Source organism: Pyrus communis, chromosome 10, assembly GCF_963583255.1.
Source record: "Pyrus communis chromosome 10, drPyrComm1.1, whole genome shotgun sequence".
Classification (NCBI taxonomy): Eukaryota; Viridiplantae; Streptophyta; class Magnoliopsida; order Rosales; family Rosaceae; genus Pyrus; species Pyrus communis.
The window spans coordinates 19,740,371-19,767,275 of NC_084812.1; the positions used below are offsets into that span (position 1 = coordinate 19,740,371).

At 39.7% G+C, this 26,905-nt stretch overlaps 1 protein-coding gene and 2 pseudogenes across 1 annotated transcript; 1 reads left to right on the forward strand and 2 right to left on the reverse strand.

The window, feature by feature from the left end:
• Positions 1 to 15,270: 15,270 nt before the first annotated feature.
• LOC137748963 (26S proteasome regulatory subunit 8 homolog B-like) lies at positions 15,271 to 17,383 on the reverse strand (annotated as a pseudogene).
• A 3,904-nt stretch (positions 17,384 to 21,287) lies between these two features.
• Positions 21,288 to 23,516, forward strand: LOC137748716 (uncharacterized). Its single transcript, XM_068488893.1, has 4 exons — positions 21,288 to 21,545; positions 22,126 to 22,222; positions 23,034 to 23,088; positions 23,180 to 23,516. Exons 1-4 carry the CDS (start codon positions 21,393 to 21,395, stop codon positions 23,358 to 23,360), a joined length of 486 nt encoding a protein of 161 aa, XP_068344994.1. The 5' UTR covers positions 21,288 to 21,392; the 3' UTR covers positions 23,361 to 23,516.
• A 1,952-nt stretch (positions 23,517 to 25,468) lies between these two features.
• On the reverse strand, positions 25,469 to 26,114 carry LOC137747957 (putative germin-like protein 9-2; annotated as a pseudogene).
• Between the last annotated feature and the right edge of the window lie 791 nt (positions 26,115 to 26,905).

Here is a 26,905-nt window from a genome sequence, read left to right on the forward strand (position 1 = left end):
CCCTCAGAAAATGGAACCTGGTATCGATGTGCTTGCTCCTTCCATGTTGGACTGGATTCCTAGCAAGCTTGATAGCTGAGATGTTATCCACATGAATCACAGTCGATTCCATTTGTGGATGACACACTGACTTCAACAGATTTCTTAACCAAATTGCCTCACACACGGTTGAGGCTACAGCAACGTACTCGGCTTCACACGATGACAAAGTAACAATTGATTGCTTCTTTGAAGTCCATGAGAAAGCTGTTGATCCTAGAAAAAACACATAGCCAGTTGTGCTTTTCCTTTCATCTTGGTCACCTCCCCAATCACTATCTGAATAACCAAATAATTTTGCATCTTCACCAAAATTATAAAATAGACCATAGTTTAGAGTACCTCTTATGTACCTCAAAATTCTCTTGGCGGCCAGCCAATGAGACTCCCTTGGTGTTTCCATGTATCGACTCACGAGTCCAACACCATAAACTATATCAGGTCTTGTGATTGTAAGGTACCTTAGGCTTCCAACCAAGATTTTGTACATGGTTGAGTTTACAAACTCACCTTCTCCTTCCTTGGACAGCTTCAATCCAGTTGCAACTGGAGTGTTGACAATATTGCACTTGTCCATATTGAATTTCTCTAATATATCTCTCATGTACTTTTGTTGAGAAATGTAGATACCATCACTTCCTTGCTTCACTTCTATGCCAAGAAAGTATGACATTAATCCATTGTCAGTCATCTCGAATTCACTGAACATGGATTGCTTGAACTCATAGAACATTGCTTCATTGTTTCCTGTAAACAACAAGTCATCTACATAGAGACAAATAATTAAGAACTCCCCTTTTTCACCGTTCTTCATGTAAACTGAATGCTCGTATGGACATTTCTGAAATCCATTTTGGTGAAGGTAGTTGTCAATCCTTGAGTTCCAAGCTCGTGGTGCTTGCTTGAGGCCATACAAAGCTTTCTTCAAACGATACACCTTATCTTCTTTTCCTTGTACTTGGAAGCCTTCTGGTTGTTCCACGTACACTTCTTCCTCAAGAACTCCATTAAGGAAGGCTGACTTGACATCTAATTGATAAATTTTCCATTTATGCTGAGCGGCAAGAGAGATTAGTAATCTTACCGTGTCAAGTCTTGCAACTGGAGCATAGACTTCATCATAGTCCACTCCATACTTCTGTTTGTAGCCCTTTGCTACAAGCCTTGATTTGTATCGATCCACACTTCCATCTGCAATGCGTTTGATCTTGTAAACCCACTTGACACCAATAGCCTTCTGATTTGGTGAGAGCTTTGTTAACTCCCAAGTGTCATTCTTCTCGATGGCATGGATCTCTTCTTCCATGGCTTTCTTCCAACAATCTTTTTCCACAGCTTCATTGAATGAGAGAGGCTCATGGTCTGCATAGAAGCAGAAAAAATTGGTTTCTTCTTCTTCTTGTCCATAAATTTCTGTGAGACTCCTTAACCTCACCGGAGTTGAGGAGCTGCTTTCCTCACTAGATGTAGGACCACTCCTTGCAATTATGTGCACTGGAGTTGTTGTGATTGTTTGAGCAGGCTGTTGCTCAATAGGTGGTACAACTTCTGGTTCTTCAAAATCAGTGGAGACGATTTTCTCTTTACTAACTTCTTTGTTGTTCCACTTCCATGTCTCTTCCTCAGTGAAGATGACATCTCTACTAACCACTAGTTTGCTAGTTAGTGGGTTGTAGAGCTTGTATGCCTTGGACTCTTCATTATAGCCCACAAACACACACTTCTCACCTCTATCATCAAGTTTCCTCTTCTTGGCTTCTGGAACTTGAGCATATGCAACACACCCAAAAATTCTTAGGTGTGTAACATTCGGCTTGTATCCACTCCATGCCTCTAGTGGTGTCATCCTCTTGACACTCTTTGTTGGACATCGATTCAACAAATAAATCGAACAAGCTACAGCTTCTGCCCATAACTCTTTTGGCAAATTCTTCTCCTTAAGCATGGACCTTGTCATGTCAAGGATGGTTCGATTCTTTCTTTCGGCTATCCCATTTTTCTGTGGGGTATAGGCAGCAGTAAGTTGATGCCTAATTCCTTGCTCCTTGCAGTATGCTTGGAAAGCATTGGAGGTGTACTCTCCACCTCTATCTGATCTCACAGCCACAAGCTTATGGTTACTTTCAGCCTCTGTGAGTGCCTTGAACTCCTTGAAAATTTTTAGGGCAGCTGACTTCTCCTTAAGAAAATAGACCCAAGTCTTTCTACTGAAATCATCAATGAAGGTAATAAAATACCTATTACCTCCATAAGACATGGGATCCAATGGACCACATATATCTGTGTGCACCAACTGCAGTGGTACCTTTGCTCTCCATGTATCACCAACAGGGAACGATAGTCGTGCTTGCTTGCCAAGCACACAACCTTCACATACTTGGCGTGTGGCTTCAATTTGGGGTAGACCACGAACCATTCCTCCACTTGACAACAACTTTAGGCCATTGAAATGAAGATGGCCAAATCGAAGATGCCATTTCCATGACTCATCTTCCATTACACCGATGTTGCAGCTTCCAATCTTTGTGTTCAAATTCAACGGAAACGTCCGGTTCTTTGACATTCGAACACATGCAATAAGCTTTCTCCTTGCATTCCTGAGAGTGAGAATCATGTTCTCCATATGTATAATGTACCCTTTCTGGAACAGTTGACCAATGCTAAGAATGTTGCTCTTCATACCTGGTATGTAATAGGTATTGGAGATGTATTCTTCTTTACCATCCTTCTGGATGATTTTGATCTTTCCTTTGCCTTCAACTGGCAACTTTGAGGAGTCACCAAGACTCACAGATCCATAAGGCCCATCTTTGAGTTCGGCAAAAAACTCTTTCTTTCCACACATGTGGTTGCTTGCACCAGAGTCTAAATACCAGACATCTTGTTGGCTACTGATATCATGATGTGCTAGTAAGACTGTAAGTTTTTCACTAGCATTTCCACTTGATTCTGCCATGTTGACATGCTCACCATTTTTATATGAACATTCATTTGCATAATGTCCATACTGCTTGCAACTGTGACACTGGATATGCGCCTTTCCTTGAGTAGATCTCCACTCCTGAGACTGACCTAGATTTTGTGCATAGCCTCGACCTCTTCCTCGGGCTCGTCCTAGGCTACGGTTGGATGAACTCCCACGACGTGAGTTCCACTGCCCACGACCTTTATTTGGTTTGTCAATATTTAACTTTGACTCCAAAGCTTGCTCTAGCGTTGTGGGGCTTGCATTCTTCTGAATGCGTTGCTCGTGAACTATGAGGGATCCTAGTAGCTCCTCTGCGCTCATCGCCTCCAAATCCTTGGATTCCTCAATGGCAGTCACCATATGCTCAAACTTAGATGTGAGTGACCGGAGTATCTTCTCCACAACTCGTACTTCATCGAGTCTCTCGCCATTTCTCCTCATCTGATTTACTATCACAATGAGCCTTGAGTGATAGTCGGAGATGCTCTCTCCTTCATTCATGTGAGCAGTTTCAAAATCTGCTCGAAGTGACTGTAATCTCACTTTCTTGACCCGATCTACTCCTTTGTAGAGTGTGTCCCATACTTGCTTGCTCGTTGTTGCTTCTGCAACCTTCTCGAACGTTGAATCTTCTAATCCTTGATAAAGAAGATATAACGCCTTCTGGTCCTTCTTTCGTAAGTCCTTGAGAGTGTTCCTTTGATCCGCAGTATATACGGCTTCTTGCTCGGCAGTGGGTACAACATACCCACTACTGACAACCTCCCATAGCTCCTGTGATCCAAACAATGCTTTGAATTGGATGCACCATCTTTCATAATTTTCTTTCTTCAATGTGGGAACTTGGAGTTGCACTAAGTTGGACGCCATAACTGCTGCACCTGCCAGAATGGTATTCTGGCTCTGATACCAATTGTTGGTATTGAAAAAGTTTGCTAACTCAATACCAAAATATGTGGGTGATAAGTTTACAAACTCTATCACACCTCTCACTTTCACTCTCAATAAAATTGGACAAAGAAATAGAGAAATGAGGGAAGCAACAAGCTTTGAAAAAAAACACTTGGACTTTGATATATGAAAAGAGAGTTTACAAACTCAATAGCTTACAAGCTGAAATTAAATGAATGGGAAATGAGATTCGGATGGGATGCTCTAAAGCTTAGCAAGATGGCCTATTTATACAAAACAGAACAATGCAACAACACATGCAATGAATGGGGTGTTTAACATCTTTACACCCTTTAAAACACATGCAGGAACTTTGGACAGTCTAGCACACATATGCAGCTATCTTTCCAGCTTGCAATCAACACTCTTTCGGCTAATACATCACATGGCAGCACACTGCTGTCTTGTAATCAGCTTTCGGCTAACAGATGGAGGGAGCAATGATCTTTGTAGTTGCTGGAAACAACCTGGAAAGAAACTAACAACTTGCTTTAACTATTAACAACCTGTTTTGATTTGATTTTCCAACAAGCCCAACGGTCAAAGAAAGAATCGGCTCAGTGAGGGTGGCTCGAAGCATAAGGGTCTGGTCAGTTTAATACCAAGCAAGATACTCAGGGTTTGGAGAAGTATTGATCACTGCCGAAAGAACAGTAGAAGTATTAGAGTCTGCAGAGGTAATAGAAGAGGCAACTGGAGCAGTGGTAGTGATGATCGGAGAAGGGCACATATACGATCCATCGACAAAACACCAGAAATTCTGGCCAATTAAAAATGGCTTCACCTGCCTCTCCAATGAGAGATAATTGGTTTCAGATAGTTTGAAAGAAACCAAGGCAGACATATTGGGAATGGTGGCGATGTTCAATGATCTGCGTTTTCGGTTGCTTTTCTTTGAGTCACAACAAACTCTTTTTGAAACTCCCACATCTGCTCCTCATGCATTCTATTATGCTCGTAATGGTGGGAATGGTCCCTCAAGGGGCTGTAATAATGGTGGTGGGCAACCTCTTAGACACCTTGGTGGTAATGGTGGTTCTCGTGGGTTTCGTGGACCTGTGGCAATGGTCGTCAAGCACAGGCTCCTGCCATTGGTGGCGCTAGTTTAGGGTGTAACAATCGTGGGGCTCAAAGTGGTAACTCCCTTGCTCTTGGACTTCTTGGTCCTTCTCCCAATTCTCGTGGCCCTCAGTGCTGGGCTTGCTAACAATATGGTCATATTGCTATACAGTGCCCTCAAACTGCTCGTGGAGATGATGACTTATCTTGGGCCTTTGCAAGAATGCATGTTGCCTCCTCTACTAATCCTTATTGGTATCCGGATACTGATGCAACCCATCATATGACCAGTGATGCTCGTTCTATGACATCTACTACTGGGAATGGTCAACATGGTCAGGTGGTTGTTGGTAATGGTGATGCTCTCCCTATTTCGGACATTGGTAATATTTCCTTTGAGTCGGGGTCCTATATTTTCCGTTTATCTCAAGTTTTACATGTCCCTGCAATTCGTAAAATTTTGTTGTCTGTTTCTAAGTTCACAAGGGACAATTGGGTTAGTTTAATGTTTTTACCTTGGGGTTTTGTCATTCATGATTTAAAAACTAGTGTTATTCTGTTTTAGGGCCCATGTGAGGATGGTCTCTATCCTGTCAAACTTGATCGTGCACCTAGGAGTAGGTCTTCTCAAGTCTGTGCCTTTGCTTCCCTATTTGCGTTGCCCTCCTTGTGGAATCATCGTCTTGGGCATCCGTCTCGTTCTTAGTATTTTAGTGTCTAGTAATTTTTTAGGGCCCTCTTTTTCTGTTTCCAATAAAGAATTTTGTAATAGTTACGCGTTGGCTAGATCTTATCCCTTGTTGTTTAATTCTTTAGAACATTGTTCTATGTATCATTTTGATTTAATTCATTATGATGTTTGGATGTCTTCGGTAGCTTCTGTATTAGGTTTTCGATACTATGTTTTATTTACGAATGACTTTATGCATTATACTTGGATTTTTCCCATGTGTCACAAATATGAGGTGTTCAAACATTTTAGTAATTTTTTATCGTATGTTCAAACTCAATTTTCTATGACTATTAAACAATTTCAAAGTGATGGGGGTCGGGAGTTTAATAATTCATCATTTAAACAATTGTGTGTGCAAAAAGGGATTCATCATTGGTTTTCTTCTCCTCATACATCGCAGCAAAACACTATTGCTGAACGCAAGCATCGCCATATCACTGAAATGGGTTGCGCTCTTTTACTTGCTGCAAAGCTTCAATACAATCTTGGGGCCGAAGCTCTTACCACTGCGGTTTATTTAATCAACCATTTGCCTACACATGTACTCAAGTGGGCTTCTCCATATAACACTTTGTTTAGGCGTGATCCTGATTATCTTGCTCTTTGTATTCTTGGATGTGCTTTTTTCCATGTTAGGGTGATTACACCACTAATAAGTTACAATCTAGATCTTTGGCTTGTGTTTTTCTTGGATACAGTGAGCAATACAAGGGATATCGTTGTTTACTTCCTGCTAGTGGGAGAGTTTATTTATCTAGCCATGTTGTTTTTAATGAGGAAGTATTTCCCTATGATTCTCTTGCTATCACTCAGTGTGTGGAACCCTCAGAATTTGTTTTTGTTCCTGTGGTGCATACGACGCCTTTTTGGTTATCAGGAGCTTTCTCATTGCCCCCACCACCTACATCTTCAGATGCTCTGCCTTCATCAGCTGCGGTATAGCTTGGTACTGAACAAGATGCTTCTCTTGCTGCTCCATTGGCCATTGATCCTTCCGTGATATACTTCGTAATGTGCAGCCCGCTTTGCCTTCCACCGAACCACTACCGTCTAAATCGGTTTTGGCCTTATCTATTGGCCCATAAACTCGGTCCAAATCTGGGAGATTTAAACCCAAAGTCAGGTCGTATTTTGCCTCTCACCACCCCCTTCCTCAAGCTTTTACGGCTCTGGTAGAGGAGGATTCTGAGCCTTCTTGTTACAGTCCAGCATCCCGCTCTCCCTCGTGGCGGCAAGCCATGGTCGATGACTTTTACGCCCTACTTAAACAACAGACATGGTTAGGGACGGGGTTAGAGATTTTTTTAAATGGGGGCATCCTAGCACAACCAAGTAAAATAATGGGTTTTAGGTTGTTGAGAACAAGGTGCAATAAAAAATCTCTAAATTAGAAAGCTAAATTCTAAATTGTAATGCCCTTAACGAATGGATGAAGTAAATTCATATAAATACATTACGGAGTAAAATTGTTGTGTCATTGTGATACTTGATTAGTTGAATCTTATGATACTTGATCATTTGAATTCAATGTATGTATGAAACCCACACCCCACCACCACCCCCCTCTCTCTCAATTGAGTTTGGTTTAGGTTAGGAAACGTGGAATGTTTGGAACCAAACTCAAACTTTTAATTGTCATATTACATTTTTTTCCTCTTACCCAAAAAACTGAATGGGGGCGGATGCCTCCCCAGGGCCTTATGCAGCTCCGTCTGTGGACATGGTCCCTTGTTCCTCCTGTACCTTATGCCAACACCATTGGTTGTAAATGGGTATTCAAGTTAAAGCACAATTCCGATGGTTCGATTGAGCACCATAAAGCACGTCTCGTTGCCAAAGGTTTCCATCAGCAAACTGGTGTTGATTTTTCCGAGACTTTTAGTCCCGTGGTAAAACCGACGATGATTCGTATTATTCTTAGTCTTGCCGTATCTCTTAGGCGGCCTCTTCACCAACTTGATGTGAAGAATGCTTTGCTTCACGGTTCGCTAATGGAGGAAGTTTACATGACTCAACCGCCTGGTTTTGTCGATCTGAATCGTCCTCATAATGTCTGTAAACTTCAAAAGGCAATATATGGACTTAAGCAAGCCCCACGTGCTTGGTTTCAATGTCTTAGCTCCTTCTTGATTCAATCCGGGTTTCTCCAAAGTCGATCCGACAATTCAATATTCACATTTCATCGGGGTTCTATAATTCTTGTGCTTCTTCTCTACGTTGATGATATTGTGCTCACGTGTAATTCTCCTAGTTTGATTAAATCTTTTATAACGACGTTGGGTCTTGAGTTTGAACTTAAAGACTTGGGCAAGTTACATTACTTCTTAGGTATTGAAGTATTATATTTGTCTACTGGCGTTTGTTTAACCCAAAACAAATACACTTCCCCTTAAATGTAAACCATGCTCCACTCTTGTGACTGCCAAACCGTAGCTCTCTGTTCATTCAAGTTTTCCACTCCCTGATGCTTCCCTCTATCGTCAACTCGTAGGAGCCCTTCAATACCTAACGCTCACTCGGCCGGATATTTCGTATGCAGTGCAATCTGTCTATCAGTTCATGGGTTCGCCTACTACTGAGCATATGGAGGTTGTGAAACATATATTACAATACCTCAAGGGCACTCTGGGCAAGGGTTTATGGTTCAATCCTTCCCTTTCACCACTTCATCTTGTTGCATATTCGAATGCCGATTGGGCGAGTTGTCCGGACACCCGTCGGTCTACCACTGGGTTTTGCATATTTTTGGGAGGTAACTTGATTTCCTGGTGTGCTAAAAAGCAAAAGACAGTTTCACTTTCAAGTGTCGAAGCGGAGTATCAGGCTCTTGCTTTTGCATGTGCATATACAATATGGATAATGAGCTTGTTACGTGAGCTTTGAGTGCCTTTTCGTTCTCCAGTTTTGATGCACTGTGACAACTTAAGTGCTCATATATGGCAACTAATCCAGTTTTTCACTCTCGCACGAAGCACATTGGTTTGGATTATCATTTCATACGTTCGGACACGTGTTGCGTCTGGAACTCATCAAGTTCAGTTTCTGCCCTCCATCTCACACAGTTGGCTGACATTTTCACAAAAGGGCTTTCCAAAGCACGCTTTCAGACGTTGTGTTCAAACTTTTTCTCCTCCCCGAAGTCAAGTTTGCGGGGGAATGTTAGTAAGGGCAGTTAGTTGGAGATAATTCTTTATTATCTTATTTATCAGTTTATATTTGAATTGTAATTTGAACTTCAAATGTAATTGTTTAGATGAGATAGGACTCTTGTATCCCTACTGTGGAAAAATATGGAAGAGAATGTTTTTTTCTCATTATATTTCTCTACAAGATTACAAGGATATATATACATGATACAAATGTGTAGGTAGGACAAGGTAGCTGTCCTAGTGTGTAGGTAGAACAAGGTAGGACGGCTGTAGGACGGCTTGACGGCTGTAGGACGGCTAGTGTGTAGATAGGACAAGGTAGGACGGCTGTAGGACGGCTTGACGGCTGTAGGACGGCTGTAGGACGGTTGTAGGACGACTTATTCTTCCAATACTCCCCCTCAAGCTGGATCAAGGAGGTTAATTGATCCAAGCTTGGAGAGCAGACTTTGAAACTGAGGAGAAGCAAGAGACTTCGTGAAAATATCAGCAAGTTGATCTTGGCTTCGAGTGAATGTGGTTTGAATTACCTTGGACTGGACTTGTTCCCGAACGTAGTGACAGTCAACTTCAATGTGTTTGGTGCGTTCATGGAACATCGGATTGGAGGCAATATGCATAGCTGCTTGATTGTCACAGAAAAGAGACATAGGTGTGTTGATTGAGAACCCCAAGTCCGAGAGAAGGCCCTTGAGCCAAATGAGTTCACATGCAGTGGAAGCCATGGCTCTATACTCAGCTTCGGCACTTGAGCGAGCAATTACATTTTGTTTTTTGCTCTTCCATGTCACGAGGTTTCCTCTAACCAACGTGCAGTAGCCAGTAGTGGATTTTCTATCAATAGCATTCCCTGCCCAGTCAACATCGGTGTAGGCAATGATTTGAGTATGACCATTGTTTTTCATGACGATTCCCCGACCAATGGAGCCTTTGAGGTATCTGAGAATTCTTTTAACAACATTTAAATGAGCTTCAGTGGGTGCCTGCATGAATTGGCTTACAAGACTGACGGCGTAAGTTATATCCGGTCTGGTGATGGTGAGATATATAAGCTTACCCACCAATCGTTGGTAGTAACTGATATCACTGAGAGGTTCTCCTGTCAAGTCCAACTTCAATTTGCTATCAAGAGGAGTACGAGTTGGTTTGCAATCCATCATCTTCATTTCTTGAAGTAAGTCAATCACATATTTCCTTTGACTCAAAAAAAGTCCCTTGGGGGAAGTGGCCAGTTCAATCCCAAGGAAGTATTTTAAAACTCCTAAGTCTTTAATGGCAAATTGTTGTTGAAGAGAATGTTTAAGAGTGTGAATCTCATCAATGTTATCACCTGTGATGATGATATCATCAACATAGATTAGTACAACTAATTTGCCAACTGATCCTATTCGAACAAACAGGGAGGAATCAGCATGACTTCTCTTGAACCCAAAATTTTCAAGTACCGAGCTCAGTTTGGCATACCAGGCATGAGGAGATTGTTTCAAGTCATAGATTGACTTATGAAGCTTGCAAGCCATACCTAAATTCTGTGCTTGTGGATGACCCGGGGGTAGTTGCATGTAGACTTCCTCTTCGAGGTCTCCATGTAAAAAAGCATTTTTTACATCCATTTGGTACAATGGCCATTCATGGTTCACTGCAACAGATAACAAAACCCTTATTGTGCTCATCTTAGCCACGGGAGCAAATGTCTCCTTATAGTCCACTCCAAAAGTTTGAGTAAAACCGCGAGCCACCAATCTTGCCTTGTGTCGTTCAATTGAGCCATCAGAATTAAACTTGATTTTATAGACCCATCGACTGCCTACCACCTTCTTGCCTTTGGGAAGTTGAACTACACTCCAGGTTTTATTTTCATTCAAGGCTTTGAGTTCTTCTTCCATGGCTAGCCTCCACACAACTTGACGATTAGCTTCTTGAAAGTTCCTTGGTTCACTTTCATAGGACAGTTTACTGAGGAAAACTGCATGAGAGTGAGAGACTTTGGAGTAATTTACAAACTTGTGAATAGGGTACTTGGCATGGTAAGTTTCATAGTCTTGCAGCCTTGATGGTGGATGTCGATCTCGAGTCGGATTCCTGCGGGGTTGAGCTGGGATCACAATAAGTTCAGCTCCACTCTCTTGTATAGATGTTGTGTTATGGTCATGGGGAACTACTTGTGCTTCTGAGGCTTCAGTGTCGTCTCCAATAAGCAGGTTGTCATTAAGAGTTGCATGAGAGTCCCGGTTGTGAGGTAGTGAATGGACACAGTCACTTGGTTCGACTGGATTTGGCAATGGGAAGAGATCTAGGAAATGCTCCCCCTGACGATTTTGATCTGATGATTTGTTGAAATATGGTTGGTTTTTATCAAACCGTACATCTCTTGAGACAAACATCTTCCTGGAGCACGGATTGTAGCATTTATACCTTTTTTGGGTGGAGGAGTATCCCATGAAAACACACTTGACAGCTTTGGGATCAAGCTTGTCTCGGTGATGGGATTGAATATGAACATAACAGGTACATCCAAAGATTCTCAGATGGGAAAGATTAATTTTTTTGTTTTGCATAACCTCAGATGGTGATTTTGTATCCAGAACACGACTAGGCAGTCTGTTGATAAGGTAGGTGGCTGCAAGAACTCCTTGAGACCAAAACCTCTTAGGCACATTCATTTACAACATTAGCGCCCTGGTTTTTTCAAGTAGGTCCCGATTCTTCCTTTCGGCAATTCCATTTTGCTGAGGAGTACCTACACAACTTGTTTGATGTATAATTCCATGGGTGCTCAAATAGTTAGTCATATTTTTGGATGTATATTCAGTGCCATTATCAGACCTTAGTATGTGGATTTGGGACGAAAAATGGTTCATGACAAGATTATGAAAATCCTTGAAAGCATCCATAACTTCACTTTTGAATTTTAGGAGGTACAACCAAGTGGCTCTTGAGAAATCATCAACAAAGATAACGTAGTACCTATAACCATCAAAAGACTCTAGAGGTGCAGGTCCCCAAACATCGGAGTGTACCATCTCAAACAACTTGCTAGTCCTAGACATGGAAGAATTGAATGGGAGTCTAGTAGATTTTGACAAATGACAAATTTCACATACAAGGGAGGATTTGCATAAACTAGGGAACAACGTAGACAACACAGATTCTGAGGGATGTGCTAGGCGTTGATGCCACAACCGATGTTCTAGGTTTGAGCTGACTTGGAACCCCTTTGGAACATTGAGGTCCTCTGAAAAATAGTACAGCCCATTTAGGTAGTGACCTTCACCAATCAGCTTCTTGGTGGCTAGATCCTGAAAAACAACATTGTGGGGGGAAAAAATTGCACGACAGTTTAGAGAGTTTGTAATCTTTCCTACGGACAATAATTGAAAAGGAAAAGATGGAACATATAACGCTGTGGACTCAACAGCTTCTGAGATCAGTTTAACTTTCCCTCTACTTAGAACTGGCATACCTCTACCATTTGCTACAGAAACTAATGATGGTTTAGTGTGGCTTTCAAAATCGTATAGCTTAGAATATTGATTTGTCATGTGATTTGTGGCACCTGAGTCTATAATCCAAAAATCATGAGAGTGACTAACATTTAGAGCAGTTGAAAGAGCACACATGATACCTGGAATGTCTCCTTGAGGTACATGACTAGATTCAGCTAAGAACCCTGCAAACTATCCAAGAAGAGCAGTTTGACTTTCCCCAGTCGACGTTTCACCTGTGCTTCCTTTTCTGGTTTGAAGGTAGGTTGAGAACTCATTCAACAAGTCAGCCGGATTGGCTGTAAAGTTCATCGACCCACCGATGGATGTAGCAGCAGCAGCATGGTACTTGTTTGTATGTGGTCTAGCGTGTGAGCCCTTATGATCTCTTAAAGGCTTGTTCTCAAACCTTGGCTTCAACTCAGGGTGCAATATCCAGCATCGATCTATTAGATGTCCAACATTATTACAATGTAGACACTTCAGATCTGGCCTTTTTCCCTTGTATACTTTATCTCCAAATGACTTGTGATTTGTCACAAAAGCTCTAGCCTCAGACACACTAGGTTTTACGTCAACATTCATGACTTTTCTGCGTACTTCTTCTCGCTAGATAGTAGTGCAAACACTTGCAAATGATGGAAGTTCGGGATTCATTAGAATATGGCTTCTAAGATCTTCATATTCAGAACCCAAACTTGCAAGCAAATGAAAGATTTTGTCTTCCTCGGACCTTTTTAACAGTACGGCAGCATCGATAGTGTGTGGTCGATACATTTCTAGTTCGTTCCACATGTTTTTCTTGCAACCGAGATGATGAACAAAGGATTTATCACCTTGTTGAAGACTTGCAAGATTCCTCTTAAGCTGGAACACTCGAGCAACATTGTTTTGATTTCCATACATGTCCTTAACTGCCTTCCAAAGAGCACTAGAGGATTCTGAAAAACTGAAAATTTCAGACAGCTTAGGATCCATGGAGTTGAGGAGCCACGACATGACCAGCTAGTCTTTGCACAGCCATGCTTCATACTCCGGCGATGCGACGTCAGGTGCTTCAATACTTCCATTGACGAATCCAAGTTTGGATCTTCCTCCAAGGGCAAGAGATATTGATCTGGACCATGGAAGATAGTTAAACTCATTTAACAACACAGAACACAAACGTTGGTTTGGGTTGACTTCAGCTTCTGGAAAACTAGGGCGAGGAGCTGTGAAGCTTTCAGCTTCTGAGACAAAAAGATTATCTTCTGCCATTATCGAAACGAATGTGCAGAAGAAGAGAAGGGACAACAATGGAGTCAGGCCGGTTAAGGTTCCGGCTCTGATACCATGTGGAAAAATATGGAAGAGAATGCTTTTTTCTCATTATATTTCTCTACAAGATTACAAGGATATATATACATGATACAAGTGTGTAGGTAGGACAAGGTAGCCGTCCTAGTGTGTAGGTAGAACAAGGTAGGACGGCTTGACGGCTGTAGGACGGTTAGTGTGTAGATAGGACAAGGTAGGATGGCTGTAGGACGACTTGACGGCTGTAGGACGGCTGTAGGACGGTTGTAGGACGGCTTATTCTTCCAATACCTACTGTATAAAACGATGTATACTAGCATTACATAATTTAATGAGAAATAGAAAGTTTACAATATATTTTTATGTATTACCAATTGTAACCCACTATTTATCCAAGATGATGAGATAAATTCTTTGCATTATTTTTCAGTTAGCTTTATCTCTCTTATTCATATAATTATTTTGTTTCACTTTTTTATAGACTTGCATGGTTTACAAAATGATACTTGGTTCTTCAGTTGCATAATATATATATATGAGCTTAAGAAAAAAGAACATTCAATCTTAAAGCTAGCCGACCTTCGAAAGAATTTATAACTCCAACCTTGAACGTAGTGAAATATGATCACATGTACTACGAAAAGAATCTACTAACCAACTTTGTTTTCGCCTTCTCGGGAGTTCTGTTCGTTCTGGAAGGAGTTATAAGTCCAAGTTCTTTTGTATAGTAAACTGATAACACACATGGCTATAACAGTGGTCGAAAATGGTGAAAACTGTGGCGTGGGGGCAAAGACAGTTAGTTTGTCTTGGAAGAACCTCACTAAAGAAAAGCAGTATTCTTGTCTTGGATGAAGCAACTGTGCTGTATGGTTTAGATTAGACTAGTACAATGTTAGGTTGTGTTCCTTGTTTTTTTCCTCAATTGAGATAAGAATGTTGACTGTAAAAACCCTACTACTCTGATGATATATATGAATGAATGCGGCTTCAAGGGAGCACACTACCCTCGCCAACTAGTCTAACGACTTTAACACCCGTTCGCTTTCTAATGTTTTCTTGGTTGGATTTCAGCATATTTTTTCTATTATTACCCATCTTTTTGCTTAACCAGAAATCGTTACAAGGTATAATTTTCCTGTTTGAATTAGGAATCGAATCCTTGACTTATCGTAATCTTTTACCCATTTGGGATATCCCAACAGCTTAGCTTATATACGAATTCACTTTCATTTACTTTTTTCATGTCACAAACGCTCATATTCTGAAATCCACTCTATTTTAATTCTTGTTCAACCAAATTTATAACATGTTATAGGTTTAAATTTGAAATATAAAATAAACATTTGGATTCGAAAATGTTGGGAACACTTCAACTCGGAAACTCAAATTTAAAACTTCAATTATAGACAGATTGGATGTTCTAACATCCAGTTCGTTTCAGAATTCAGGCTTTCAAATTGCAGGTATAGTTTTGTGTAACTTCCATTGTGTACGTGTGTGCGAATATCCTTCTAAGATACATCTGCTTCCTTTGAAACATCATCTTGTTCATGCTTAGATTGGCTTAAAGAACACATGATAACATGATTAGTTCCGTAACTTCCGCAACGACATGTTCTTAGTCTCCGTCTTCATTACCTTGGCAACTGCCATCTCAAAATCTTCTTGTGTCACATGAATCCTCATCTCCCTCAAAGCAAACATCCCTGCTTCTGTGCAAACTGACTGCATCAAGGAGAAGGACAACATATGCTTTTTTAAAATGTGCACACAAACCCTGACTTCCTAAGAAATCCATGGGATACAATAAAAACAGAAAATTATTACCTTCAGCTCCGCATTAGATGCACCATTTATCTTCTCTGCAACCTTCTTCAAATCAATGCCTCGCATTAAATTCATTTTCCGTGCATGTATGTTCCAAGATTTCCAACCGAGACTGCAATTTGTTTTATATATATTAATGAGTATTGTATGTTAAAATAAAATTTCTAACATTTTCTTTTTCTTGTCTCTCATCTAAGAACTATAATTAAGTTATACTGCATGAATGAAACCCATAGACGAGATATAAGTAATCAATTGAAAGAACAAGCTTAAAACTAGAATTATGAATGCATCAACAAACCTGTTGAAGGTAATAATCCCACCAGTATTTGGACTTTCATGTACCTGTTCATTAGCATTTGGAAATTTAACCTTCCTGTCAATTCATCCTGGCCTGAGGAGCGCTGGATCCAGCATATCAACACGATTTGTGGCCATTAAAACCTGTACGAGTTGCAATTTGAAGAGGATGATGGTCAATTAAACGATAATGTTTACGTATCTTATAGTGTTTCGATATCAATGCATCCACATTCTCTAAAGTACCTTTACCCTGTTTGTTGCCTCAAATCCATCCAGTTGGTTAAGAAGCTCTAGCATAGTCCGCTGCACCTCACTGTCTCCTTTCCCACTACCAGATTCCGTACAAGCAGATCCAATACTGTCAATTTCATCCATAAAAATGATAGATGGAGCATGTAGCCTGAACAAAATAAAAAGTTAAAGGATGAAGTTAGTAACTGGGGAGCAGAAGTATAAGAGGAAATTAGATTAGAAGACTTAAATGTATGCCCCCATATTTAATTTTCATTTCATTTCGTTTCACAGGCTAGAAAGAAGTCGCATCATTGAGTGATCCACAACCAAGATCTTTGCAGCATTTAAACGTAAAACTTGCATTCAAAAGTTCCCGGACATTCCAAAAAGCTATTGTTCCTTTATTTCTTCTAGATTTAGTTCCCAAGGGCATCGAATTTAAATGCATGCCTTTGACCATCCCGTAGTATGACTATATTTCAATACCATTGATACCCAACATCACAATTGCACGAAAGCTTATTCTAGCTCAGACTTTCCCTCCACGAATTAGAGTCTCACCATCAAACCTAAGCATATGTAAAATTCGAGAAATGGAGCAACGGAAATATACAAGGAGATAGCAAATGCAACATGTTGAGACGGGGAATCATGGAATCTAGAATAGTCCTCATAAAATGAGATGAAAACCAACCTAGCCATGAGAAAAAGTACTTTAACCATCATAGCACCTTGCCCAATGTACTTTTGGACTAACATGGAACCAAAAAGCCTTATGAAAGTACAGTCTGTATGATGAGCCACAGCCCGAGCCACCACTGTTTTCCCAGTACCAGGTGGTCCATAAAGCAGGATGCCCTGATATATGAAAGAGTGAGTTTCAGGGCACTAACGTAACAGTTGGTGCCTACTAAGCAAATGAACGAACAAAAATAACTTGGCAACATAGTTCTACCTTTGGTTCTGCTATACCAAGACGCTCAAACAATTCAGGATGTTTAAGTGGAAGTTCAATGACCTGGAAAGATGATCAATATGAATTGCCTAAGAATGTGAAGAAGAAATACCGCAGAAACCAAGCTAAACGAGAAAAAAATCAACCAGCCACTAAATAAAAGTTCGGACAGTAGGGTTGTGCAAAATAAAACCTCTTTTATTTCTTGGATTTGCTTATCCAGACCACCAATCATTTCATAAGTAGAATCAGGAACATTTTCAACTTTCACAACGTTGACAAGAGGATCAACTTTTCTTGGCAGTATTACATGAAGAGCGTAGGTCTCAGGGTGGAGAGCAACTCTCATTAATGGTTTGAGCATTATGACATCAATATTTCTATCAATATTAACAACATATTTTCCTCTTTGGCGAACCTAGAAATTGAAAAGAAACAGAAGTCGGTACTATAAAAAAAGTACTGAATTTGGTATGCATAACTTCCGAAGTATCTGCAACGAACAAAATGTACAACTACTTACCAAAACCAAAGCCTTGTTCCTCTCGATTAATCTTATAAACACACCAACATAAGATGGAGGCTTCTCCTGCAGCTGGAGTTCTTGCTTAAGAAATCTCACTGTTCAGTTTACAATGTAACTCATCAATCAGCTATATTTGATAAAATCCAAGACCACCACCAGATCCCCAAATTTCATATGCATTTCAACCATGCAAAAACGCGAATTGACCAACAACGTGGTTGGTAAGCATAGAACCAATATAAGTTTCTTGCTCTCTTAAGTACATATGAAGTATGTGATTATTTTGCTCGAAAGTCGAAACAAACTGTTAACCCAAAACGCTTTCGAATAATTTAACCAAAAACAGATTTTAATCTACGTTTTCCCTACCAAATTTCAGTAACAATATCTACGTTCTCATAAATCAGTACAAGGATCGAACCACAGTCGATAAACAAGATCATAGAGCAAGAATCAGACCAGTAAATTGACCCTAGAGAGAAATCGATTGTGCGAATTAGAAACAGAACTCGGACAAAGAAATGGAATCTTGAAAAAGAAATGGAACCTTGATTGTTGAGCATGTGGGCTTCAGCATAGAGGCGACTGATACGGGGAAGCTTTTCGGTCCCTCGATGTATGACGCTTGCAATTTGTTCGCAAAGGTACGATTTGACACCATCTACTACTCCTTTGTCCTCCGCAGCTATGGCTGCTCGATCTCGACGCCGATAGGATGCCTCCGTAGTTTGTATGTATAATTCCCAATAGGCCACGCTTAAACGATTGGGACTTGACTTATATCCCAAGTCATCAAACGGTTTTTTATTTTAATTGGCGCCAAACATAACAAACCCTTAAATTCTATCAGTACAAATGACTAAATTTTAGCACACATCCCCAAGTCATTAACATAATTTTTTTTTTTTTTTTTTTTTTTTTTTTTTTTGGGTACAAAAGAGGGATGGGTTTAGCCTCACAATGGGTTAACAATAATATGGTTCAAATTCGTCTTTAGCTAGAATCAAACTTAAGACCTCTCACTTACAAGTGAAGAAAAATACTATTAGACCGTAGTACTAAGTGGTCATTAATACAATCTTTAGAAATTGTATTTTATTCTTTGTTTTGGTTCCTTAACATCAAATTGGATGAGTTAACGAAATTGACCAAACTATCAGTTGAGACTTGAGAGCGAGCATGAGGAACATAGGAAAATAAAATCATGGATCAGAGATTAAAATGAAACACAATTACAAGTTCAGTGAAAATCGGAGTAATTAATCCTTATTTTATAAAAGTAAATATTAATTTGATACAAAAATGACCACAGTAGTGTGCCCCGGTTCCCATGCATTGTGTTTTTATCGCCGGTAGTGCTTGTTTACCTTTTCTCAGGGCTAATGGGAAGTGTGATCCCAAGGAGGCTTTGCCTATCTCTTCCTCTGTTAAATGGCATCCTCTTGACCAGCACGATGTGATTAAGCTCAATTTTGATGGCTCAGTTTCAAACAACCGTGTCGTTGCTGCATTTGTGCTCTGAAATAGTAACTCACAGGTGATTAGGGTGAGGCCTCTAAATCTTGATGGCACTATTATTTCGGTTGCAGAAGCGATGGGTTTGCAGGTCTCCAGTGTGCTAGGTGCAAGGGTTTCACTAAAATATCGGTGGAAGGGACTCTAAGATCGTCATTGAAGCTGTGCAGGGTCATTGGGGAGTTCCTTGGAGAGTTAGTTCTATCATCAATGATATTCATGTCTTGGCTCGGTTTTGTAGTCATATTGATTGGAAGCACATTTTCAGGGAGGCAAACTTTGTTGCGGATACCTTAGCTCACCTTGGTCTCTCCCTCTCGAATTCTCATTTTTGGGATTTCTGTTTACCTGATGTTGCTCTTCCTGTCTTTAATTTTAATTGTATTAGAAACGGTTGTACTAGAGGTTTCGTGCTTTAATGAATTTCTTTGCATAAAAAAAATGACCACGGTACTGGCAAACTCTTTTAAAGATGTTGGCTATACCATTTTATAGGAGACCCATCCATGTTAGACAGTGTGACAACAATATAATTAATTTGATATGTTTGAAAATCACAAAAGGAATGTTTCCCACATTCTCCACCGACAACCCTCCCTTGCCCATTTCTCCCTTTCTGTCCTTTAGATGAGTATAGGGTGAATACGGTTCAATTCTGTCCAGTTCTACTTTAAAACCGGAATCAAAATCAAAATTGGTAAATCTTAATGGTTCAGTTCGATGTGGTGATGACTATGGGTCATCAAGGACAGTGGCTCTCACGGCAAACCTCAGCTATAGGCGAGCATGGTGGTTGCGATGCCAAAAAATAAAGTCGTGGGGTCTGGTTTTGAGTCTAGAACAACAAGGCTCCATAGTGGTGGCTCACAGGGTCAGCTCGGGTTGCTTGGCGGCATGACTTCTAGCCACTGCTCGTTGGGTTTGAAACCCTAAGAGCAGTTCCACCAGAGGTGGAATATCCTAGCACCCAGTAAAAAAACCAGGCTGGTACCCTGTCAATTCACTCCAGCCCGCGTGTTTGCCTGGCACCTAGCCCAAGCTGGTTTCCGGACCAGCCCATTTTTGACAGACCTTGGGACCAGGTTATTTGTGTTGTTGCACGTAACACATGGCGCGTGTGCGAGTAGCAGACAACAAAATCAGAGGCGGGGCCCAGCAGCTCAGGCGCACTAACATCTCCCCCAGGTGGGCGACGTGGCCCAATTTCTGCCGTTGGATTTCCAACGGCTAGTTATTCTAGACTGTTGGATTTCCAACGGTAAAAAAAATTTGAATTTCACTTTTAAACTGTATCGTCCGATTACAGATCAATGATCCACTTTTTTTTCCCAAAAAAAAAAAAATTAAAGTAAAAAATTAAAAATAAAATAATTAATTTTTATTATTTTATAATAAAAATAATAATATTTTAATAAAATTGACCAGCCTATTTTTTGTTTTAGAGGTGGAGATGCTTTGGCCTATTACTATTTATTGAGGTCTATTACTACTCACTTGAGTAGATAAATGCGTTGGGTGCTGGCGCAAAGTCTTTAGGGGTAGAATTGCTCTACTGAAAAAGCTTTTTCTGTTCTTTTCTCATAATATCAATTTACAAAAATATGACAATATTCAGGATATAATGCAAACGCAATTTATTCAGAATCTATAATTCGAAAAGCGTAAAATTGACTTCATGTATTATGATGAAGATTCATGCAATTAGGCCAAGAAAATATCGACAATTAAGATCGTGCCTGGATTGCCATGATGATATCATGAACTGGTATGTATTAGAAATTCCTCATAAGATACGAACCGGTATGTATCAGAAATTCCTCATTAGATTTCGTAGTGCAACGTCGGAGCGTACTAATAAAGTGTTACCTATTTAATCTGCTGATAACGTGTTATGACCTATTTAATCTGAGAGTGAGAGGTGCGGCAATACATAGAGTGGAAAATATTGTAGGATACTTAGGAATTGTGTGATTCTCCATATACTAGTGCCTTTATTTATAACAAACCAACGTAAGCAGATTAACTTATCTTCCAAATAAATACAATTCTATACAAAAAGAATCACTAGAACATTAAGTAATCTAGAAACCAAATCTATCTAGATTTACATGATCACACATCAAGTAATATTCATAAATAATTCAACAAAGTTGTGGACGGTTTTACGGAGTTAAATATTGTCCAACGAGTTAGACTCTGAGTGATAATTTTATTTGTAAGAAAATAGTTTGTGGGAAATAAACCAAAATTTAAAAAATTTAAGTTGCGATTTGTGCAATTTTCTCGACAAAGAAAACAATGAAAGAACTATCCACACGGCCGCTTTTCCGATTCGAAGGGCAGTGATAGATGGCAGTCAGAAGCCTGAGCTCACTACCAGCCGTCCGATTCGAAGCCTCAAAATCAAATGGTGCTCCTCCTCCGCCTCTTCCTCCGCCGCGGAATCCAGAGACGCGGCCCCGACTCTCCCTCTCCAAGCCCTCTTGGGTCGTCCGTGCAGAGGCAAGTGCTTCATATCTCTTGTTTGATTCCTGAGAAAATGGTGGAAATTAAGTAAGAGAAGTCAATTAAAAGTAAACCAAGACAAGAATTGATATTTAGATGTTGAATCACTAGAACCCAAATGGGGTTTTCTGTATTGGGATTGTTTCAAAAGTTGAAATTTTTAGTTGGGTGAAATTATATTTGCTTTGAAATTAATTTCAGAATTTCTGCTGGGTTTTGTCTGTATTTTTGTTGATTATTATTATCTTAGTTGGATAGTTCTATAATAATATTTTGATTATTGGATGAATCTTTGAGCATAAGTTGGATAATTTGTGCATTATCTGACATTAAACCAAAACCATGGTTTTGGAAGTCATTGGATTCTGGAACATGGGCTGAAATAGTGGTGATTTGTACTCTGCCAATCATAGACACTAAAGTGCCTGTATTGGCATTTGTTTTTTCGAGAAATTGTATCACAATTATCTCCAAAACATTGAGTTTAGCTCTTGCTAAAGTGTAAGGGATGGATATGTGGCATGTGTTTCTCATGCTTTGTGTGTTTAACTTTTGGATCACGCGCTGTTTGTTGCAGTCAAATGTTCACAGAGAAGTAAGGAAGAAACCGGATCCTCCTTGTGAGGTCTGCACTGGGAGTGGAAGGGTCAATTGCCATGATTGTTGCGGAAGAGGTCTCTCTCTTTCTTTCCATCTTATGTGCACACTATTTTCTAAATTTTTATTGTTTGCCTGTTTTCCCATAGTTCTAAGGCATACAACAAATATAGTTCAGTCTGCCAGAAATATTGAAGTTATACTGGAAGTGCAGTCAAAAGCGACTAAAGAGATGTTTCTAGATTTATCATTTTCCCACAGAAATCTGACGGTTTTTAAGAGAATGGTTGAGATTCAAAAGTTTTACCATCCGCATATGCCACTGAAGTTTTCAATCCTGAAGTCAAGAAATCGATGTTAGTTTATTGCTGAGTTCTTGACTTTCCTTTGTTTAAGCCTTGAATACAATAAGATTGTTTTCTTTACATTAAGATTTCATTCATCTGTAGCAATTAAAAAAATGTACTTATGGTTTTACCTAATAAGATCTCATATATCAGGGGACAATGAACTAACTTCAATTGATATGTGAGCCGCATAAACATTCTTATTTAACGAATTTGTTAACCATCCTCTGAAGTTAGGTTGCCAACATACAGTAAACAAATATACGCTTTGTCCAGAGACTCGTTATTTTAACCCCCGTCTTCTGATACTGAATTCATTTTATATTGAAAAATGAATGAGTCAAATCCTGATGTCTGTCGAGTCCAGTCCTGTTACCCCAGTTTTCTCGCTGTGTTACAGATTTATGTTTGGAGGTTTGTTTCGTCTATTTATAATGTTTGGCTAGATGTGTGGATTCCTATGTTTGTTTGCAAATTCTATCGTTATATACTATTTTTGCTTTTCTCTGTCTCTCATAATCTGTTATCTTCTATCTTCTAGGAAGGACAAATTTTATTGACATGAAAATGCTCCCCAAAGGAGAATGGCCAAAATGGTGACGTTTCAAGACTTCATATACATTGTAAACTGCAAGTTCTACCCAGTTCTGAATGTGCTTCCATAAACTGCTTCAACCACTCTTGCAGGTGCAAGACTTGCGGTGGAAGTGGTCTCGGTTACTGCTCCCGCTGCCTTGGGACTGGTGAGTATCGGTATATAATGGGATTTCAGTTCATGAAGATGAATTCGTCTCATAGCAGGGACATTAAGAATGAGGCTCAACGCAAGCAAGATCGCTGTTCTGCTGCAGATTTCTACGAAGGGTAACTAGTTAATATATATACGTTTTGACAGACTGAATCGATGTTGTACCAAAATTCGGTTGGGTAATGTAGGAATGCTATCAATAATTTTGATCACGTATCCGCTGTCAGTAATGCACAATCAGATTGTTATTCAATTCAGATGGAAAAGCGCTTCTTAGTGTAAACATTGTTTTATGCGGACCAACTCGAATCAAATCCCTTGGAGGAAACAGAACACTTTCTACAGCTTCAAGCTTCTTAGGGCTTGTTTGGAGATGTTTTTAAAATGACTAAAAACGCTTTTAGTGAAAATGTTTTTGTAACCAATCCTTAGTAAAAGCACAAGAAAAGCACTTGAAGTGCTTCATGAAAGAAGCGTATAACTGGTGTCTAGGAAACACTTCCAAGTGTTTTTTGAAATCCAAAATCATTTTCTCTAAAAGAGTTTTCAGTAATTTTAAAAGCACTTCTAGACGAGCCCTTAGTGTATGGATTGTTTTGTGTTGGTTAGGCCTAATTCCGAGGAACCATCAGGAACATAAATCCAGATGCGCCAGGGTGAGTGTGAGGTTGGAATAGTGAGTTTGGAGGAAAATGAAGCGTTGCGTTGGATAGACTCTGGTAGTTAAGAAAAGGAAACTCGACCACGCTTGTCTTAAAGGGAATCGGAAACTGGACGCTTGCCTGTGTTGCCTTTTGAGGAGCTAAATAATCAGCCTGTATTGTTATGCCCTTGTGTTGTCATTTTTTCTGTTTTCTTTAGTTGCCCTGATAGCCGCCACGTACAAGCCGGCATAGATATTGCTTACCGGAGCTGTAAACAGTATACGGCTAAATATAGCAAAATGCATTTTTGCTCACCACCCCTAATTATCTATCACATGTTCTTTCGTTTAACTTTGGTTAATTTTTGTTTTTTTTTTAAGTTGAAATGTAACATCTAATGTAAAAGTTAACTACAGTTAGGTGAAATGACACAGATAATTAAGTATATGGTGAGCATACACCATAATTATGGTCGTGAGGAAAAATGCTCCCTATATTTTGATTAATAATTAGTCAATTAATTGTCTAAAGTTTTTTGGACGTACATGCGTATGAAAACGAGAATTTTTGCATGGAATATGACAAGCAAGTACGTGTGTGCATGAAGAAAGATTCTACATTAATCGGCTTTGGAACTAGGATGGATACTTACTTAGCTGCAATATTGGACAAGTTCTTAATTAAGTTCAACTTAACAGTGATAATGAGCAATATTAGGGCATATTCGTGTGTTAGAACCTTCGATTTCACGAACAACATGAGATGCAACTTGCAAGATACGTGTTTGTATGTTTTAGCTTTTTTATTCTACAGTTGTCGTCTATAATATTTGAATTCAGAACCTTCTTCAACCAAGTGTAAATAAAGCTATGAAAGACATTGACTTCCCAACTCGGGGTTCGACAAAACAAAAGCTTGCCGTAATTCTGAAGCATACAAGCACTGACTCATGGTTCCTTCTGAAGATGAAACTGTGATTCAAATTCCCAACATTCTAACAATCTCATTACATTTGCAACAATCTCATTCCGCGAAATAAGAATGAACGGTTGTAGATATAGATGAATGATAAAAAGAATGAATAGTCCTAAAGATCCATATAACCAAATGAAAGTAGAAAATGACTTTTGTGTTTTTAATTTTTCTTAACATGATCTTTAAATGCTGATAAGAATGAACAATTCTAATTATGATGACTGTATAGTGAAATGATGTCACCATTGCATTTCTTAGTGAAATGATGTCACCTTAGCATTTCTTACTGGAAATGAGGGAAATATTGACCGTACAGTACTACAGTCTGGTGGTATTTCTCTTTACTTGAAAGTGAGAGGTTTTAGGTTTGAATCTCGTAGATGGTGAGTTCGATACCAAATTAGGTTGCGCATTGTGTGACTTAACCGAACTTCCCCTCCCCTTAATGTAAAAATATCGATGTATTAAAAAAAAGTACTTTAATAAAAAAAAAAAAATAGAATTACAGGGAAAACCGTACATCAACAAAATCCAAAACACAAAGTTATCAAATAAAAGTTTGCATAATAAGCAAATTATTAAGCTCAGTCGCACTTTGTTATATAGGAGCTAGTGGGTACTGAAGCCAGTCTTGATCTTCTCAATGGTACCAACATCTGTCTTAAATGATTTGGCAAGGATCACATCGTCGATTCCCGTGCCAAATACAGACGGCGGGACTGTAACTGCTCTAGCACTTGCACTTCCGAATGCTGCAATGGCAGTGGCTGGCGACTGTGGATCCGAGTTGTACAGGTAATGGACTAAGCCTTTGGGAAAAACAAACAGATCTCCAGTTTGAAGCTTTTGAGTATATAGATTGTTTTTCGTGTCCATCAAGAAGAAACAACAGTCCAGTTGCGTCCGGGTGGGTGTGAGGTGGTAATAGCGAGTTAGGAGGAAACTGAAGCACTGCATACGACACGCTTTGGCCATTAAGAGCGGGGAACTCAACAATGCTTGCCTTTGACGCCTTAACGGTTTGAGGAGCTTGATCGAAGATGCCGCCAAATCCAGTGAAAGTGAAGAATGTCCCATCAACTGTGCCGTTGTAATCTGGTGGGACTATAAAGTCGGAAATAGTGTCAGGATCACTTGCTATTACTGGCGTTTTGAAGGTGGCCAAGGAAAATACTAATATGACCAGTAATTGAACCAATCTCATGGCCATAGCCACGGTAGACAATTGCAATGTAGCATATAAATGCCGGTGCATCTGTTTAATGTTTTGTTTATGGAGATTGTGGTGCTTCGATTGCTGACTTGCTAGTATTAACTATTATGAATCAGATGAAGAAAATGAAGAGCTGTGTATGAAGAATTGCAGAGAGAGAGAGAGAGGAATGAAAGAAGTGGTTGTGACTTTTCAGATTGCGTTTCGTAAAATGTAAATGTTTACAAGATATGCCATATATAACATTTTACACTTAGACAGCTCACCTCTAACTAACTTTTAACAACTCAGCTAACTACTAACAATTCTCAACTATATTTAGCTGACATGGCACACACTCACACTCTATTTAATGCCTACACTTATCATCCCCCCTCAATCTCAGCTAGGTTTACCAAACCTGAGATTGCAGCAATGTCTGAAGAAGGCTAGACCATGTAAACCTTTAGTTATAATATCTACAATCTGATGTTTTGTGGAGACATATTGCACTTGTAAGTCTTTTCTTTGAACCTTCTCCCATCACTGCTCCTTCCGTGGTATATTACAGCCTTGGTTACCTTGTCCTTCACCATTGCCTATTGTGATTTTGTCATTGCCTTCATATGTAGAAACTTGCTGCAAAGAATTCAGGTATGATGTCATGTGGTGTGATGCTCCAATGTCAATGATCCAAGAATCATTGGGAAGAAAGTTGGCTGGAGCTTAAGCTTGCATAGCAATCAGTGTAGGTGCAGGTGCAGAACCTTGATAAGCAAAATTGTTTATGTGGTGACAATCTAATGCACTATGTCCTCACTTGCCACATATTTGACATTCAAGAATTGATCCAC

Excerpts from the sequence above, each read along its gene's own strand:
- LOC137748716 (XM_068488893.1), top strand. The coding sequence starts at position 21,393 with ATGGCAGTCAGAAGCCTGAGCTCACTACCAGCCGTCCGATTCGAAGCC. Across the intron at positions 22,223-23,033 it reads CCATGATTGTTGCGGAAGAG|GAAGGACAAATTTTATTGAC; the intron begins GTCTCTCTCTTT and ends TCTATCTTCTAG. Across the intron at positions 23,089-23,179 it reads AAAGGAGAATGGCCAAAATG|GTGCAAGACTTGCGGTGGAA; the intron begins GTGACGTTTCAA and ends CCACTCTTGCAG.